The sequence below is a fragment of the Diorhabda carinulata genome, chromosome 8, assembly GCF_026250575.1.
Source record: "Diorhabda carinulata isolate Delta chromosome 8, icDioCari1.1, whole genome shotgun sequence".
Classification (NCBI taxonomy): Eukaryota; Metazoa; Arthropoda; class Insecta; order Coleoptera; family Chrysomelidae; genus Diorhabda; species Diorhabda carinulata.
This window is the reverse complement of record NC_079467.1, coordinates 16,847,058-16,863,794: the sequence shown is the minus strand read 5'-3', so window position 1 is coordinate 16,863,794 and position 16,737 is coordinate 16,847,058. Positions and strand designations below refer to the sequence as shown.

Genomic DNA, 16,737 nt, shown 5'->3' with positions numbered 1-16,737 from the left:
CAATTTTTATTTTTCTGTTTCCCAATATCCGTGATATATGAGTATGCTCCACACTTACGTTCAAATTTCATAAAACTTTATTATTGAGGCACTTATGAAGGAGATTATAAAATAAAATCATAATAAAAAATGCTCATTTATGAAGCTGACGGTGAAACCAATATGGAAATTAATGAACTTAAATTATTTGTTTCAATTGATTTTGTACTTTTGTTGTGGAACATATGCAAAAATAATACTAAAAAAGAAGAAGAACCTTTCTAAATTTTGGTTATGTTATTGTCATATATGAACCAGGAATATCTATTTCAAAATAAAAAATATTTATTACGCATATACGTACTAAAATGAGTAGTATACCATTATTTCCAAATCTTAAACCAAGATTAATTCACGCTTCTTGGTTTGACGTAGATCAACCCTGCGATGATGAAGATGAAGTTTCTCAATTAGAAAGAGATCATCAAAACTGGGTAAAGATTAATCAATTACAGAAACTAAAAAATTAACTCAAAATATCATCATTTTCTTCAACTTTTTACTTCTTAGACTCCTTTTTATATGTTTTAATAGTGATTTAACTTTATTTATATATTATCTTTATTTTAGGTCTATTTCAAAAATAAGATTTAAACTAATTTTATATGAAATAGAGAAAATAGATCATTAAAACATGTAAAATATTATCATTTTACTTTCATAATTTTATGTTTTAGTTACAGATGATAAGGCAGAAGAATGATGATTTAACACCTATTGGAAAAACTGCATCAGAAGTAATTTTTTTAGATAGTTAACTTGTGTGATTATTTTGCATAAAAATATTGTTATATTTTTAGACTATGGAGGAAGATGAAGAAGAGGATGATGAAGATGATAATGATGATGATGATGAATCTGAAACCCACGATGAAGAAGAAGAGGATGAAATTGAAATGGATGTTTCACAAGAGCGGAGTTCACCAGTAGATGTTAGTATAAGACTCGTTCAAGGACACGGTGTACGATAAATTTTTATACACTTTTTACTCTTCAATTGCTTCTTGTTTTATGAGTTCTAAATGCTCCATTCCAGAAATAATGTGTCTCTATTAATATTCTGTTTTTATAAACTTACTTAATTACAAGTTGGTGTTTGAAAAAGGTTCTTTGAGAAATTTGAATAAAAAACGAGAATGTAGTGAAATTGTTTATTTATTTATCACAGTAAAACATAGACTTAAAAATGAAATAAAAACTTTACTCAGGCGTTTTTCTTGAATGTGTCACATTCACTTTTGATACTAAGCAACACTTTTTGTAATTTCTTTAATAAATCTGGATAATTTAAATTTTCTTTCAATTCGAAAGATATCTTGTAACACTTTTTATATAATTCGGAAAGTCTTTCACAATCCTTATTCGGAGGCGGTTTTGTAACACAACATTTCACTAACAGTTTCAGTATGTACTGTAAACGCGTTACTACAAGTTTGAGCAACGAAAAACAGGTTTTGAAATTATCTTCTTCAGTTTCACCTTCTTCTATGGAGGGATCATTCACTTCTAGTTTATTGTTAATTAGCAAATCAATAATCTCGTCTAATTCTAATACGATATCCAAACAATGCTGAAGATGCTTTATTTTGATGTTTAATGCACTTGTTGCTGGAACAAATTGATATTTATGTTAATAAGTATTCAAAATATTGGACATTTTAACAGATAAGGCATAATCCTCAAGAGTTAGAAGTACAGAGAGAAATATAATATTAGTGGTTCAGAGGTACATCCTGAACACCCTGTTTACACTACCACTACACTAATACTCACAACTACACTGTCTGATGCGCATTTTGATAACCAAGTTATCAAGTAAAAAGTTCTAATTGTGGTCCTTCATATACTGGAGTTGACAGATATTCAAGAACTCTGAGCCTGAAATTAAACTTTAAGTCGTCTCTTTATGATATTATTGCTCTGATCTGGTCTTCTTTAATTTCTTTCTATCTCAGAGAACCTTCTTAATGATCTAGAAATTGAACTAGTGAGAAGCTGAATATTATAGGTTTGATTTTCAAAGTTTTAAGCTATAGAGTTAGATCATTTTTTCTTTATAACAAATTATTTTAACATCCATTTACTTTAAAAACTTTACTTTATAGTATCGTTATATAGGAAAAGTAGAGTAATATTTGGGGAAACTTAATTGAGTTATTGTTGAACCCATAGTTGTGCATCTAGATCAGTTTATCTTCAGTCTCCGAAAATGATAACTTGGTTATCAAAACGCGCGTCAGACAGTGTAATTGTGTTTGTGTAATGGTAGTATGAACAGTGTGCTTCAGTATAAATATCACCAATTTAATGATCACTGATGAGCATCATAGAAGATGTTTTCACGGAAAAACAAATCTGGAGGTAATTCTAGATAATGATGACGACAGTTTCTGAAAGAGTAATGGAAACGACTATTCCACAAATATAATTGGCAACAGCTTTCCTAGAAAAAGACTTACAAAGAAGACATTGGTAACTTGGCTAAAATAAACCATTTGTAATAAAATAATTGTCTACTTACTTTCTGCCAAATATTCTGATAGAGCGAATCTCTGCATCTGAGCCGTCAAGAAATGTAAGGCATCGGAACTTTGGAAATACATCTTGGCAGCCTTTTCATAATTAATTTTCGCAAGTTGAATGATATGTTTTCTATTACTTGAATCGTTAGGAGTCGTCCAAATATGGCTGTGATATAGAGATCCAATCCTATAGTGAATAACAGCCGCTCGGTAAATGTACAAAGGGTACTTTGGGTTATTTTCATCAAAATCGCAATATTGCAGGGCCCTTTGTAGGGTTTCTATTACTTCTTTTTCAGCTTCGGTTTTACTCTAAAAATCAATCATTTATGTAAACCATCAATCCAAACCAACTCCCTGGTTTGATGGATAAAGGTGGCCACAATTTGAATTTTTATTATTTTTCATTGAATCTCTTCAATCACATTTTGAGTTCATTCTGCCCCAAAGTTTGTTAGAATTTTTTTAAAGGGAACAGATTAGGATAAGGGATCCTTTAAGAAACTATACTGCTGAAAAGACTGCAGATTTTGTAAGTTAGAAAAATAATCATCTACATACTTGTTAAATTCCAGACCTGAGGAAACTGGAAGACAAGATTCCTGTGATAGATAATATTTTTACCCGACTACCAGGAAGGGTTATGTTTTTACCAAAAATATTTTGAAGAACACCAAAATAATTTCCAAAACCTCTAATTCATAATTCTGTGAAAATCAGATGGAATTAAAGGTATTTGAAAGCATCAGAATAAGTAAAAGAAAATATTTTTTACGTACCAAATGAGAGGGGGGATTTTCATGCATTATCCAACCCATATTAAACAGAGCAGTGGAAAGTTCCCATTTTACTGCGTCCCATATTCCCGGACAACTTTCCCTATCGCCCAAAACTTGTAAAGCCTTTTTATAATTAATAATAGCCTTATTATAATGCAACTTTTCTTGATGAGTAATCTCTCCCCTGTCTGAAGGGGTATTAGCATGTGCCAATAGTCTATAAAGATGTCCTATGTTTGTGTATAAAAGAGCAATGTTGGCATTGTCTTTTACGTTTTCGAAAAGCGTTAATCCTCGTTGTAAATACCCTTCGGCCTTTTTGCAAGTTTGAGTTATATCATACATTTTCTTTTCCGTTTTAGCTCTGTTTAAATAATAGGAACCTATTTCGTTTAAACTGTTCGCCAATCGTCTGAGGATGTTGTCGCTTTCCGAAACCTTCAACGCCTCTTCGTAACATTCTACACTTTTTAAAAGAATTTGTTCTATGGTTCTGATGTCGAATAAAAATACGCAACGCATTTCGCTATCTCCGATGCTTATATTGTACAACTGTTCATCTTGTTCGAGTTGTTCCATCATTTTGAAATCTTCATCTTGATTATTATGAAGTTGGTCATTGTAAGTTTCACATTTACCTAATAAAATATAATTTTAGTTAATTACTTACAATTAAACTGAACAGATTTTGTTATTAAAAGAATTTTATTTTATTAAAAAAGTATTCTGGAGTTATAAATAATTTTATTAAATGTAATTTCTTTGAAAAAAATATGAGAATAAAAAAATTATACTCGTTTCAAACTACAACATAAAAATTACTGACATATACTGTAGAAATAATCATTATAGCAAAATAGTTTACTGCCACTAGAAATATTCAAACTTTAAAATACCAATCAATAGAGGTGAAAATATCTACATTGAAAAAAAGTATATCCCTTTAATTTTGCAAAATGAGAATTCCTTCTAAAAATATCACAACTACAAAATAACAGAAAATACCTCCCTTCCATGTACGAAATGAGAAGTATTGGCCAAAACTGCAGACATAATAACTAGAAATATCACGAATATTAAAAATAGGGCCAAAACTATCTCCATTGGAAAAAATATATCCTTTTGATTTTTCAAATTAGCAATTACTTCTAGAAATTTCACAAATGGATTCAAAAAACCTCAATTCAAAAAAATTCAACCCTTTGGTATGAAAAAATAAGAAATATTGGTTCAAACTGCAGAGGTCTCTATTCTACAAGAATTAGTATAAAATAAACTGACATTTTTACCTACTTCAGTCTTTATCATAACAAATTATCCGAAAAGTGTATAAAAAGTTCAAAGAAGTGAAAAGTTAAAGAAAATTTTATTTATTTATTTACACTCCCCTCAGTCCAAGGGCCAATTAAATACTGGGAAAAAATACATATATGAACTATCAATTAAATAACTAAAGTTAAAAGTACAAATAAAGAAATAAATAAAATTACAAGATAACAGAAGTACAAATAAAACAATGCTACAGATCCAAATGTTGTCTCCCTATGAGTTCAATAATGTTTGAGGTTTTAGAAAGATTGCAACTAAGAAAAGCCAAAAAATGCATCCAATGAAAAAAATGTATACCCCTTTAGTTATGCAAAGTGAGAATTTCTAATAGAAATACCACAACTACGAAGAATCAAAATATAAAGTAAAAAAACAATTCTGTGATGTGTGAAATGAGAATTAATAACCAAAACTGCATAAATAATAACTAGAAATATCACGAATATAGAAAAAAAAAGGCCAAAAGTACTTCCACTAAAAAAATTATACTTTTTGTTATGCAAAATAAGAATTACTGGCAAAAACTGTAAAAATAATAACTAGAAATATCACAAAATGGGGTCAAAACTACCTTAAAGTTCAGAAAGAGTACAAGACGAATACTTCTCAATAATACCACAACTACAAAAAAAAAGAAACACCTCCATTAAAAAATACGGCCCTTTGATGTACAAAATGAGAAGTACTGGTCAAAACTGCAAAAATAATAACTACAAATATCACAAATCACAAAAAATGGGGCCAAAAATACTTTACGATTTAAAAAAGTATACCCTTCTGATTTTGTAAATGGAGAATAACTTCTAAAAATATCACAACTACAAAAAAAACCTCCAATAAAAAATACAGCCCTTTGATGTATGAAATGAGAAGTATTGGCCAAAACTACAGAAATAATAACTAGAAATATAACAACTACAAAAACATGGGTAAAATATACACCCTTTTGATTTTGAAAAATGATAATTATTTCTAAAAATGTCACAACCAAAAAAATGTATTAAAAGTACTTGTATGCAAAATGAGAATTACTTCTAGGAATCTAATTAAAAAAACTAAAAAAATAGGATATAAAATGCCTCCATTCAGAAAAATATGATGTGTGAAATAAGAATTATGAGTTTACTAACAATAATGTCTTTAGTCCTAGAAAGATCCTTAGTATCAAATAGTAAAGGATGCAGGAGAAAAACATTAAACTATACAGAAAACTCCCACACAATAAACCAATTATCGAAAGACGATACGGTACATATAAATCCACATGGGCGATAGATAGTTTAAGATAAAAATTAATAGAAGCACTTATGTTAACAGTATTTTATACCAGGGGGTTAATAGATCATTCAGCTCAAATTATGAATCTGAAAGAGGAAGATTTTATGTAGAATATTTGGAAAGAAATAAAATAAGTTTATGGTAGAGATGCACAAATGCTAAGATGCTAAGCTAGTCAAACATAATTCAGATAAAGACTACTGTACGGTAGCTGGGTAGAAAGATGGAAACAGAAGACATTAATTATGAGTAGTTATGTAACGTAACAAAGGGTGCGTTAGGTAGGTTGAAAGATAAAAAAAACATTTTCTACTCACTCCAATTTTGTATCATCATGATACAACAATCTCCTGCTCTGCCAAGTAAACAATTTTCCCTAAGGGCATTCGACGTGTATTGTAACTTGTTCATTACTAACTGACATCTAGCGAGTAATCCTATATACCTCAAACTCAATCCGTAATTACCCCCAATAAAGTGATGTTCTGATAAAGTTGCGTATACCAGCACAGCTTTTTCGTATAATAAAGTTTTTAAATGATCCTTCCAGGATATGCTGTTTTCATTTTCCTGCCATGTAGGCAAAGGTTGGGCTTCGCTCAAATTTTTCGGTAACAGAGCGTTTGTCAATTTCTCTTGGTTTTTGTTTTCGGTTTTTTTCTTGCGTTCTTTTTTCTTCTTTTTACTTGGATCTGTGGGTTTTTTGACGTCTTCGAGTTTACCGTAAGGCATCGGTATGGGTTCAAACGGTTTCGCCATTTTAATTTCTTCTTCTTGTTTGTCTACAGGGTCTGTTTCAGTTTTGTTTTCTGGGAAATATTTTAGACAATTCAAACCTGCGGTTACGTATTGAATAGCCTTAAAAATAATTTAATTAAAAGGTATTTTTTTAGTTATAAATATTAATAATATAAACTTACCTGTTGACAACGTTCTTCTATACCTCCTACAATTGGAGCAGGCGGTTTATAATAATTTTTAAATTTTTCGAATCTATTATTTTCTAAAACCAATATTTTCATAGGTTCTTCTTGATTTTCATCATCGGATAAATCATCTTCGTACAAAGATTCGTTTTCATCTTCGACATCTTGTTCCCCTAGCCTAGGATTTTCAGGATTCGTTTTAGCAGGAACATAAAGATCGGAAAGCATATACAAAGATGATGTTACAATTTCCGGATATTTTTCTTGGGGTAAAAGTTTGATACAATTCTTTAAAAGCATCCTAATTGTACCTGGTTGTGATCTATTTGGGGAATGCTTCATATTTCTAGCTACCCGATAAAGAAGCATTGCTACTGGTATCGTAAATGGATTTTGTCCCTTTTCAACATCTTTTTCTGAACACAAACTTGTTAGATCGTAAAGTTTAATTACCTGTAAATAGAAACATTCATTATTTGTATAACAATAGTATGATAGAAATACAAACATAAACTTAATAACATCTGAATATAAATATGAAGAAGCAACCACAAAGTATCAATTTTTTACTATAAATAAAGCTCGAAACGACAAAAAAGTATATAACCATTAAATTGAGAAAGAATTAATGGAGAAAAAACATAAGGATGAGACTCTCATACCAAATAGAATCCTTAATGCGAAGGTATTCGACATAAGACGAACTAATTGTATTGGATCAATAGTTAAGCTGAAGATCATAGGTTAGTGTTTCTTTGTCAAAAAACCGTTATAACTGGAGGTAAATTATAGAGGAGGACAAGGCCCTGTTAAAACGTTAGTACTATCTGGTAAGGTTAAGTAAAATGACCCTCCAATTGGTTCAGAGACACTTTGAAGTGGAGGGAAATTAAATAGACTAGTAAAGCTAAAGTAGAGACTGTAGGACCTGATGTCTTCTGTGGAATCGGCTACAGTACAATAGAGAAAACGCTAGAAAAGGTAGATGGTAGAAAAACAGTTACTGGAACAACTACTGGGGTTAAGATAAGCAAAGATACTGCTGGAAAAAAACTTAGGAATTATAACAGAAATTCTGTTAGGACATTGCCACCTCAATGGATACCTGAATATGCTAGGTTCGGCAGAGAATGAAACCTCTATCCACATTCTCTCAAGGTGTGAAAGACTACAGAGCTCCCAGAGCATATGAAATAGAAGATGAAGCTAGAGCTATCCAACATCCTGAACTTTCTGGAGGTAGTAGGGTTTGTGTGGTTGATGATCTTTGTGATGAAGGAAAAAATTCAAATGACAATTGTGTTGTTCTATAATCACCGACAAGGGCGTTACTACATTTATTGGCCCAGAGCCGCAATTGAATAGAGTGACATATTTTAACAAAACTTAAATTAACGTTTTGATTAAACACGGTTAATAGATCAACTGTGAACATAAAAAGGATCCCCGGTACTGCAGGAAGAAGTTTTTCACAAATTTGCTGGAGTTGCATATTCATGCTAACCAACATACTCTAAGTTGGAATTTATGGAACCATTAGTGATATTCATTCTGTTCACACCAACACTTACAATTACAGTGTCTGACGCGCGCAAGTTATCTCAGCCTCTGAAGACGATCACTTGGTTATCGAAACGCGTGTCAGACAGTGTAATTGTGAGTGTTTGTCTAGTGGTAGTATAAGCAAAACAAAGATACTCGCCAAGATTAATCAAATAAGCGCAAACTCGATTGGTTTGCATCGTTTTTTAATTACGAAGTTTCTATTGCAATTTTCCCCATCATAAGACTCAGAGACCGAGAAGTGGATCAAATTTATTTATGGAGTTCCCATGGCTATATTCCCCATCATAAGACCATGGTTACTATCAAGTAACAAAGTACTCATCAAGATGAATCAAATGAGCCTAAACTTGATTGGTTTGCATCGTTTTTTAATTACGGAGTTTCTATGTCCATCTTCCCTTGCTTTGAATAATAGTAATACCATTAAACCAGTGTCTCCGCCAACCAACTGTTTTCCTTAATTCAACCACTTTATTTACAGTTTATCTGCATCACCCTCTGCTTGAAATTCTTAAAAACCAGCTACCTGAAGTTTTTGACATAGTTGTACAATAAACAAAATCTCTTTGTTTTTATTGAGCTTGATGGATGATCTTCATGGTATCTTCATAAAATATTTTGCACCAATTTGTCTTTTTATTAATTTACATTGACTTACAACATGCAATGCCATTTATGCTCTATAATTATTAATGACTAAAAAATTAATGCTGACTTTGAATGCTTGTTGTAGATCTCTCTTTCCATTAAATTAATTTACATATCCACCATTTTTTGCGAAAACCCAACCATAATCAAGTTAATTGGAAAAAAGTAGAAAATGTACCTACTGGGATAGTTTTGGAGTTGTTTGCACTCTCGGACTTTTAGGGTGTTAATCTGACCCCCCTAATATCACCTCGTACCTTGTTAAAATATTGAGTGAGTTCACAAAAAAGAAACTAAATTCACATGAACGATTTTCCTTATAACGCAAATTAATCACGTTCCATGTGAGGGTTAAGATGCTTTAAAAAAATTTAAAACCCTTTGAGGAAATATATGAACATCCCTTGATTCTCCTTTGGATTATATAGAAGACAAAATTTTGTAATAAACAAATTTATGTCAAAAACTAAATATAGTAAATAATCCGAATCCCTAAAAAAGAAAAACATCTTACCTCTTCATCTTTTCCTTTAAATAACCAGTAGGTATGACCGGCCTTTGTTGCATTAGATTTCAAAAAGCTAAGAATACTTTGTGCTACGTCTCTAATCAATTTTGGTGAAAATTTTGAATTATCCATTCTTGGCAAATCCTCAGTTTTGATTAATTCATATTTTTGAACGATGCCATTCAAATGGTAACACATCACTACTTCAGGTACATTTGACATCAAATTGTCAAGCCAATAATCAATTCCCGTTAATACATTTATTGGTTTACCCATATCACTGAGACGAAGAGATATACAGGGGTGGGTACCACCACCAAATATTGGCATATCAGTACCTAAAAAAAATTCATAGAACTTCTTTCTCAATTCCACAATTTTTACATTAGTAGCAATATTAATTGAATTTTATAAAAAACGAGATTTTTTTAAATTAAATCAAGTCACATTTTCCTTGGTAGAGCTTTTCAATTGTAGCAACATCTTGATGAAAAATTCATAATATACATTGAATATTTTTTTATAAGCTCAGAATATTGAGGAGTTAGGTAGTTACCTAAAAAGTTTTCAGTAACTTTGACAAACGCCATCCAAGCTTCTCTTTCTTTTTCATTTGCCTTTTTTTATTTTAGCGTCCTTCAGAAAAAGGAAAAAAGTTCCATCTTTTTCCATAGCTTTTACAAAATTTTTGATGATCCTTTATTCGATGTGCAAGGTGGTAATAATATCAGAGCTAACTAAAGGTTAATTTTTTGCCCATGAATATAAACAATTAATTCTATGTTGGCTATTCCATTCACAAAAAAGCAACAGTATTTCGTGTAGGCAGCAAAGCAAAGCAACATGATTGAAGAGTCTCCAATCCTCTGATCAATGTTCATAACCCAGTTTTAACATCAAGTCCTCAATGTCATTACAGTGCACCAAGTAGTTAAAAAGATTCCATTGTTTCAGTCTTGAACTTAACACTTAAGCTTTTTCTTTAAGCAAATCTAAATCTCTTAAGAGATCATTAAGCTCTAACTGATTAATTAAATGCAATGCTTGAGGATTGATAGGAGCTGTGAACTTTCATTTTTTTCTTTTTCAAAACTGCTTGAATTTTCTCCAGAACCACAAACTGTAGAAGGCACAGGAACTTCTTTCCACTAATTGTGATTGTTAAAGAAGACACCTCTGTGTATTTTATCGTACACTTTAATTTCCTTGAAAAGTTATAGCTTTTGATATTGGTGAAACAAAAATAATAGTCACTTATGTGATTGGTATATTCACGCCATATCGCTGGTATACCAAGAGGCATTTCTGAATATTATCCAATAAACCAACCAGCCAAATTTCTGTGACATGAGATAAAGCAGATTTGTGGCATCCATTATCCAGGTTGAAATATACATGATAGCACTTCTTAATTAAAGGTGTATAGCCTTTTTTTGGCTTTTAGATGTATATTCTTCTCAAATATAACAAAATAAATTGGAAGAATTATCACATTTTACATGATTCAGCTGTCAACTAACATCCAAAGGTGAGTTAGTGAAAATAATTGAAGATAAGTCTGAGCTACTTAAAGAATTTAACGGAAAAGTGACAATTTGATAAAAAAAATATTGAAACAATTTTAAACTTGAATGACAAAAACTGATATTTTTCTGTTAACTTTTAAGGCACTACCTATAAAGTACACAAGAATGTATATAAGTATATATATATATATATATATATATATATATATATATATATATATATATATATATATATATTTAAATAACTTTCATACCTAGAAACATTTCAATATCTTCAAAAGTCCAAACAACATTTCTATTACATTTATGACCAGATGTTGGAGAATCTGGACATTCTGTAGATGGAGACGGTTCTGGTAATAGAGGACCTTTAACTGGTTGATGCCTATTATAGTTAGTTTCAAGCAATTGAACACCGTCAGTATTATCAGTAGGAACTAAACTGTGATACAAAAACTTTGATACAAGACTTTTTTCTTTTAAAGCTTCTCTTCTTCTACTGCTAATATATAAATGTTTATTTTCATTATAAGTAGCGGTGCTAATATTATCAACAAAAAATTTTCTCAGCCATTCCCATTCTGTTTCTGCTGTTCGCAATAAATGTTTATATATATCGAACTCATCTATAAGTAGAGTATTTTCTATACGATGTACCATCATACTGATGTGTCCTTTTTTATGATAGGGGATTTTGAGTAGTTTCTTTATATTTTCAGCGTCAGATACTACATCAACTTCTCCAACACAGTCTGGAAACATCTGAGCCATTTTAAAGCTAAAATAACTTTGAAATAACTTCGTATAATTCATAAATATTTAATAAAATTACCTTGAGAAACCTTTGGGATGAGTGAGAACATGTTGCAGTCCGTACGAATCTGCAGAACTACTTAACCAGTTTGATGGAGGTAAGTTTAGGTCAGTATTACATTGTAATTTCATAAATTGAGCTGGTTTTGGCAATGAATACTTTACCACAGCTGTCGATTTAATTTCTTCGTTTTCCAAAGTTTTCGATAATTTTTCATCCATCTTCATCAATGAAGTATATCCCACGATTTTTAAGTACAATCAAACTTTAAAATAATATATTTTTGTTATATTTAGAATTTTTTTAAAATCCCATAATCTTCACAGGAACAATTAAAATTAGCAGTGGCTACTAGTCTGTCACACCGAGTACAATGCGGCCAGATTTTTTTAAACTAAACCCATAAAGGAATTTTTCAGAGGGTATCTATCAAACTTCAGCATATTTACATGAAACTATCAACATAGCAATATCAATAATTTGAATATAATAATAAAATAGCAATTTATAGAATTTTGGTTAAATTACTTTCGTTTGAAACTTTCGATACTATAAAAGTAATATTTCAACAAAAGCAGCTGTAATAGAAAAATCTAATGGCTAATTATAATAATTAATGAAAATGCATATATACATATTTATTTAGTGATCGAAAAATGTTTAATGTACATAATTGGATGTATGTAGAAGGTGTAATATTTATTTAAGTGTACGGTTAGTTATACTAGTAGCTATTATCATGACGTTCTCCCCACTATCTTTAACCTCAAATTTTGACATTTCAATGTACACAAAAAACGTTCTAGAAATTTCAAGAATTGGAATTAAAATCGATCTCACTCAAATTAAATGTTAAATACATACAAAATATGATATAAATTAACTATTTCAACAGTTGGATTATTTTTGGAAAGTAGCCGAACAATCATAACCTAGTCTTTTACATAATGATTAAACTACCAACGTGTTTTCAATATTTCATTATATATAGTTTACAACTTTGTTCCTATATTATATTAATTAATTGCGGGGGTAGGTTTACCTATTAATTTCTAAACAATCAGTTTATAAGTTTATATCACCCTAATTTTTCAGCCAATAACTTGCATCATATTGATGGTACTTCTACTGCTGAAGTAATTAATGGTGATGTCTTTTTTGAAATAGTAGATCCAGTAGAATTAGAATATACTTATAGGATTCGTCCAGCCAAAGACTTCGGAGCGCCTTTTGTAAATATAATAAATCTAGTTTTATTATTGGTTATTGAATGTTTTTTTTTTGTAGAATGCCTCATTTCATATTAAAAACGTACCTTTGGTTCCTATTCTACCAAAGAATGGATGTAAACCCCCCGATAATTTGGACGATATAGAAGGAAATGTAGCTTTTATTGAAAGAGGGTAAATATTTCAATAATAGTCTATTTTAGAGTAATTTTTTTTATTATATATATTTTTGTTTCAGTGATTGTTCTTTCAAGTTGAAAACCCTCGTTGCAGAACGTGCAGGTGCCAGAGCAGTAATAATAAGTGATGTAGTTAATTCAAATCAAGAATATTTTATTGAAATGATTGATGATAACGCAGTGGAAGAAGTTAATATCCCTGCAGGTTACTTATTAGGAAAAAATGGTTTAATGATATTGAAGACCCTGGAGAAGCTGAAAAAAAATTTTGCCATAATTAATTTACCAGTGAATTTGACATTTACGCCAATACACGAAATGAATCAGCCTCCATGGTTGGGTTGGTAGATTTAAACGTGATTTTATGTAATTTTATTTTATTGAAAAAAATTTGGATGTTTCCTGCTTGTGAGTACATTATATTCATTAAATGAATGATTAGTAAGTATTGTTAGAAAATTAATGACTAATGAAGCAATAAACACTGTAGATATTTTTATAAAAATTATTATTGGACGATTTTGTATGCTGAAATTAGCATAAACTTGAGTATAAGTGGAATATGTGGAGGGTAGTTCATGTTTTGTAATTGTAATTTCCACTGAAAATTAGACGTGACATTCAGAAAGTGATCTAATTCTTGTTCTGGGCTAGGATCCTCAATTAGCTGATAGGTAATCTATCTGAACACAGGTTGTAGTTTCTGACAAGTCCTTTTTATTATTTCATTTACAGGATTGTAAATAACAGTGGATTTTACTTTTACATATTTATAAACATTTTGATATTATATATTAATATATTAACGAAACAATGACACATAATATAAATCAAACAAAAAAGTTTTTTATTAAATACAGGGTGATTGATTAGTGTGATATATTTCAGTGCCTCCTTTGTCTTTGAGATATCAATCTGAAAATTTGAGGGATGTATGTATGTGGATATTGGGGTATCAAATACTCTGCGATCCAATGGATCTATTGTGTCCCTCTTTCTTGCTGCAATACTGGGGAACACAGTGTTTGCAGCCGATATTTTTGAAAATCCAGAATGAATTTGAGCGATTATAGCCATCATTATTCTTCACATTTTAAAATTATGTTCAATCTTAAATGATGATCCAGAATGTTGTGCCATATCATAGTTACATTTTTTTTAATGAAACACCCTATATTTTATTGCATATTTGGAATTAGCTTGATTTCCCCATTTCATAATATAGGTCTGAGATGTGTTTTACCGGGCATTTAGAAAGTTCAATACCCTATACAATGTAAGAGAAATTCAAGAATGCAAATCTGTTGCGACCAAAGCATTCGAATAGTAGTAATAATTCTGGGAAATTTTTTATTTCGTTAATATTCATTGAATCTAATACAGGGTGAATCAAAATACTATTACATTATTTTCGAATGAATTTTATTTTTCTCAAAAAAATATGGTTCTAGTACATATTCAACACTTCCCCACACATTCAACGATCATCTAGTTTGACTGTGTGTCACTACGTGATTTGGATTAGCTGATGAATTACAGTGAAAGTTTGGCTAGTAAACACAACCATTTTCATTAAATGTGGCTTCATCTCCAAATAAAAAATGGTCGAAAAAGTCTCTGTTTATAAACTTTTTGTGAAGTCTACCTACAAAGAGCTTGTCATTTTCTAAACTCAACTTTGGACAAATTTGTCATGAATTCTTCGCACACCGTTCAAGCTCAGTTCTTGTTTGCTTAAATTTATTAGTAGGCTGTAGCTTATGGCGGCAGATTTCAGGGTGCGGCAAATTTTGTTTAAAAACTTCTTGCTCTTTACATGGAGAAAGGTTTGGAAACTCTTACAGAAATGAAAGTATTTTGATGAAAATACTAAATACTGATGAAAGCTTTGTTAAAGGTACTTTATGATCATGAATATTGCAACAGGGATCTAATATAATTGAAATTTAGTTATTTTCACAAATGATTTGGTTATAAATTTCAATTATATTACTAAAGTTTTTCCTCTATGTCTATGCTCTACAATGGGCTGAAGGTCGATTCCATGTCAAAGACTAAGGTACTACAATCAGAACTCTTAGTGTGAACAGGTTTAAAGTGGAACTTCGGAAGCTGATTCAGCATAATTTTTTTAGAAGCTTGTCATAAAAAGACACTACACTATTGTATAAAAATGTTGTAACCAACTTCTTATTTAATTTCACTTTTTAGTCCCATATGGCACTACCTGTGCTCCGGGTACTATATGCTAACAAATTATGTATATTTTAGTTTTTGTAAATTTTTGTTTCATTAATAAAGGATTATTATTGTTATTATTAATATTATTAAATCTACACACACAATCAATCATTCAATATTATTAGAAAAGCATCAAATTTAATTTCTGAGTTTATTTTCTTTTTTTTTTCGTAAAAAATACCTATTCAAATTATTTTTCATTATTTTAAATATAAAACTGAAGAATAATCAAGAATTTTATATATAAAACTTTTGTTTCCGAATTATTGATAAAAAATATAAAATGAATAATTGTGAACTGAGGTATCGGATTTCAGGCGGCAAAAGGTGAAAATCCTACATTCCTTACACTTGTGTGTGGGTTTTCAGTAACTGTCTACAAAAAATCTCCTGTAACAAAAGTTTTAAATCGTTCAAGCTTTTCATAGTTAATTGAACCCGTGCGATTGAACCGCTCCATCAACATCTCCAAGCTTGCTTCCATAGGTCGCCGCCTTTCAGGAAATCGTTCATGGTATACTCTTGCTGATAGTAAAGCCGTTCTCCCTCATTAACAAGTACAGTTTCTGTACCAAACTGGCAGTCTGTACCGCATGCATACCGACGCAATGTTATCAAATAGAGACATCCGGATTGGTCGGTAGGATTCGTTTTCGGTACGATTTTCTCTCGGAATACTGGCTTTTGGTACTCAAGATCAGTCGATACTCTGCATCAAGCGAACGAGTAGTTGCGAAATATTTAACATTTTTTTAAATCATTCAATTCCGCGTGCTACAAAAGTCTTCAAGAAAAGAGTTCTTTGTGAACAGTTTGCAAGTATTTGATTTACCAAAATAGTTTTTTCTATTATCACAAACGAATATTTTCAAACACGGCATTTTGCACCCATTATTGACACATTTGCCTGCGAAAATTCCATATGTTGATATTTGCAGTTCCTAACGTTGACACCAATTTAAATATTGACCTTTCGCTTTCCTGAAGTTGTAACTCAAGGCCTAAATAAACAAAAGATATTCAGAACAAGTCAAAATATATTTCAAGAAGGTATGCGGTATTTAAGAGAAGAAGGTAAGTGAATTTTCACCATACCTACCTAACTAAATAAAAGGAACAGACACAGAAAGAGGGAACACAAATTTATCGAGAT

General features: G+C 30.7%; 3 protein-coding genes across 3 annotated transcripts; 2 read left to right on the top strand and 1 right to left on the bottom strand.

The window, feature by feature from the left end:
- Positions 1-255: 255 nt before the first annotated feature.
- LOC130896985 (anaphase-promoting complex subunit 15-like) lies at positions 256-1,143 on the top strand. Its single transcript, XM_057805435.1, has 3 exons — positions 256-473; positions 717-776; positions 840-1,143. Exons 1-3 carry the CDS (start codon positions 348-350, stop codon positions 1,008-1,010), a joined length of 357 nt encoding a protein of 118 aa, XP_057661418.1. The 5' UTR covers positions 256-347; the 3' UTR covers positions 1,011-1,143.
- Positions 1,144-1,176: 33 nt separating this feature from the next.
- LOC130896984 (erythroid differentiation-related factor 1) lies at positions 1,177-12,303 on the bottom strand. The gene is made up of 8 exons (XM_057805434.1): positions 11,954-12,303; positions 11,376-11,899; positions 9,602-9,933; positions 6,868-7,326; positions 6,265-6,805; positions 3,341-3,978; positions 2,561-2,873; positions 1,177-1,647 (listed from the first exon to the last, which is right to left on the bottom strand). Exons 1-8 carry the CDS (start codon positions 12,160-12,162, stop codon positions 1,244-1,246), a joined length of 3,420 nt encoding a protein of 1,139 aa, XP_057661417.1. The 5' UTR covers positions 12,163-12,303; the 3' UTR covers positions 1,177-1,243.
- A 365-nt stretch (positions 12,304-12,668) lies between these two features.
- On the top strand, positions 12,669-15,658 carry LOC130896983 (PRADC1-like protein). Its single transcript, XM_057805433.1, has 4 exons — positions 12,669-12,967; positions 13,031-13,167; positions 13,223-13,338; positions 13,403-15,658. The coding sequence occupies exons 1-4, from the start codon at positions 12,883-12,885 to the stop codon at positions 13,689-13,691; spliced, it is 627 nt and encodes a 208-aa protein (XP_057661416.1). The 5' UTR covers positions 12,669-12,882; the 3' UTR covers positions 13,692-15,658.
- Positions 15,659-16,737: the final 1,079 nt, after the last annotated feature.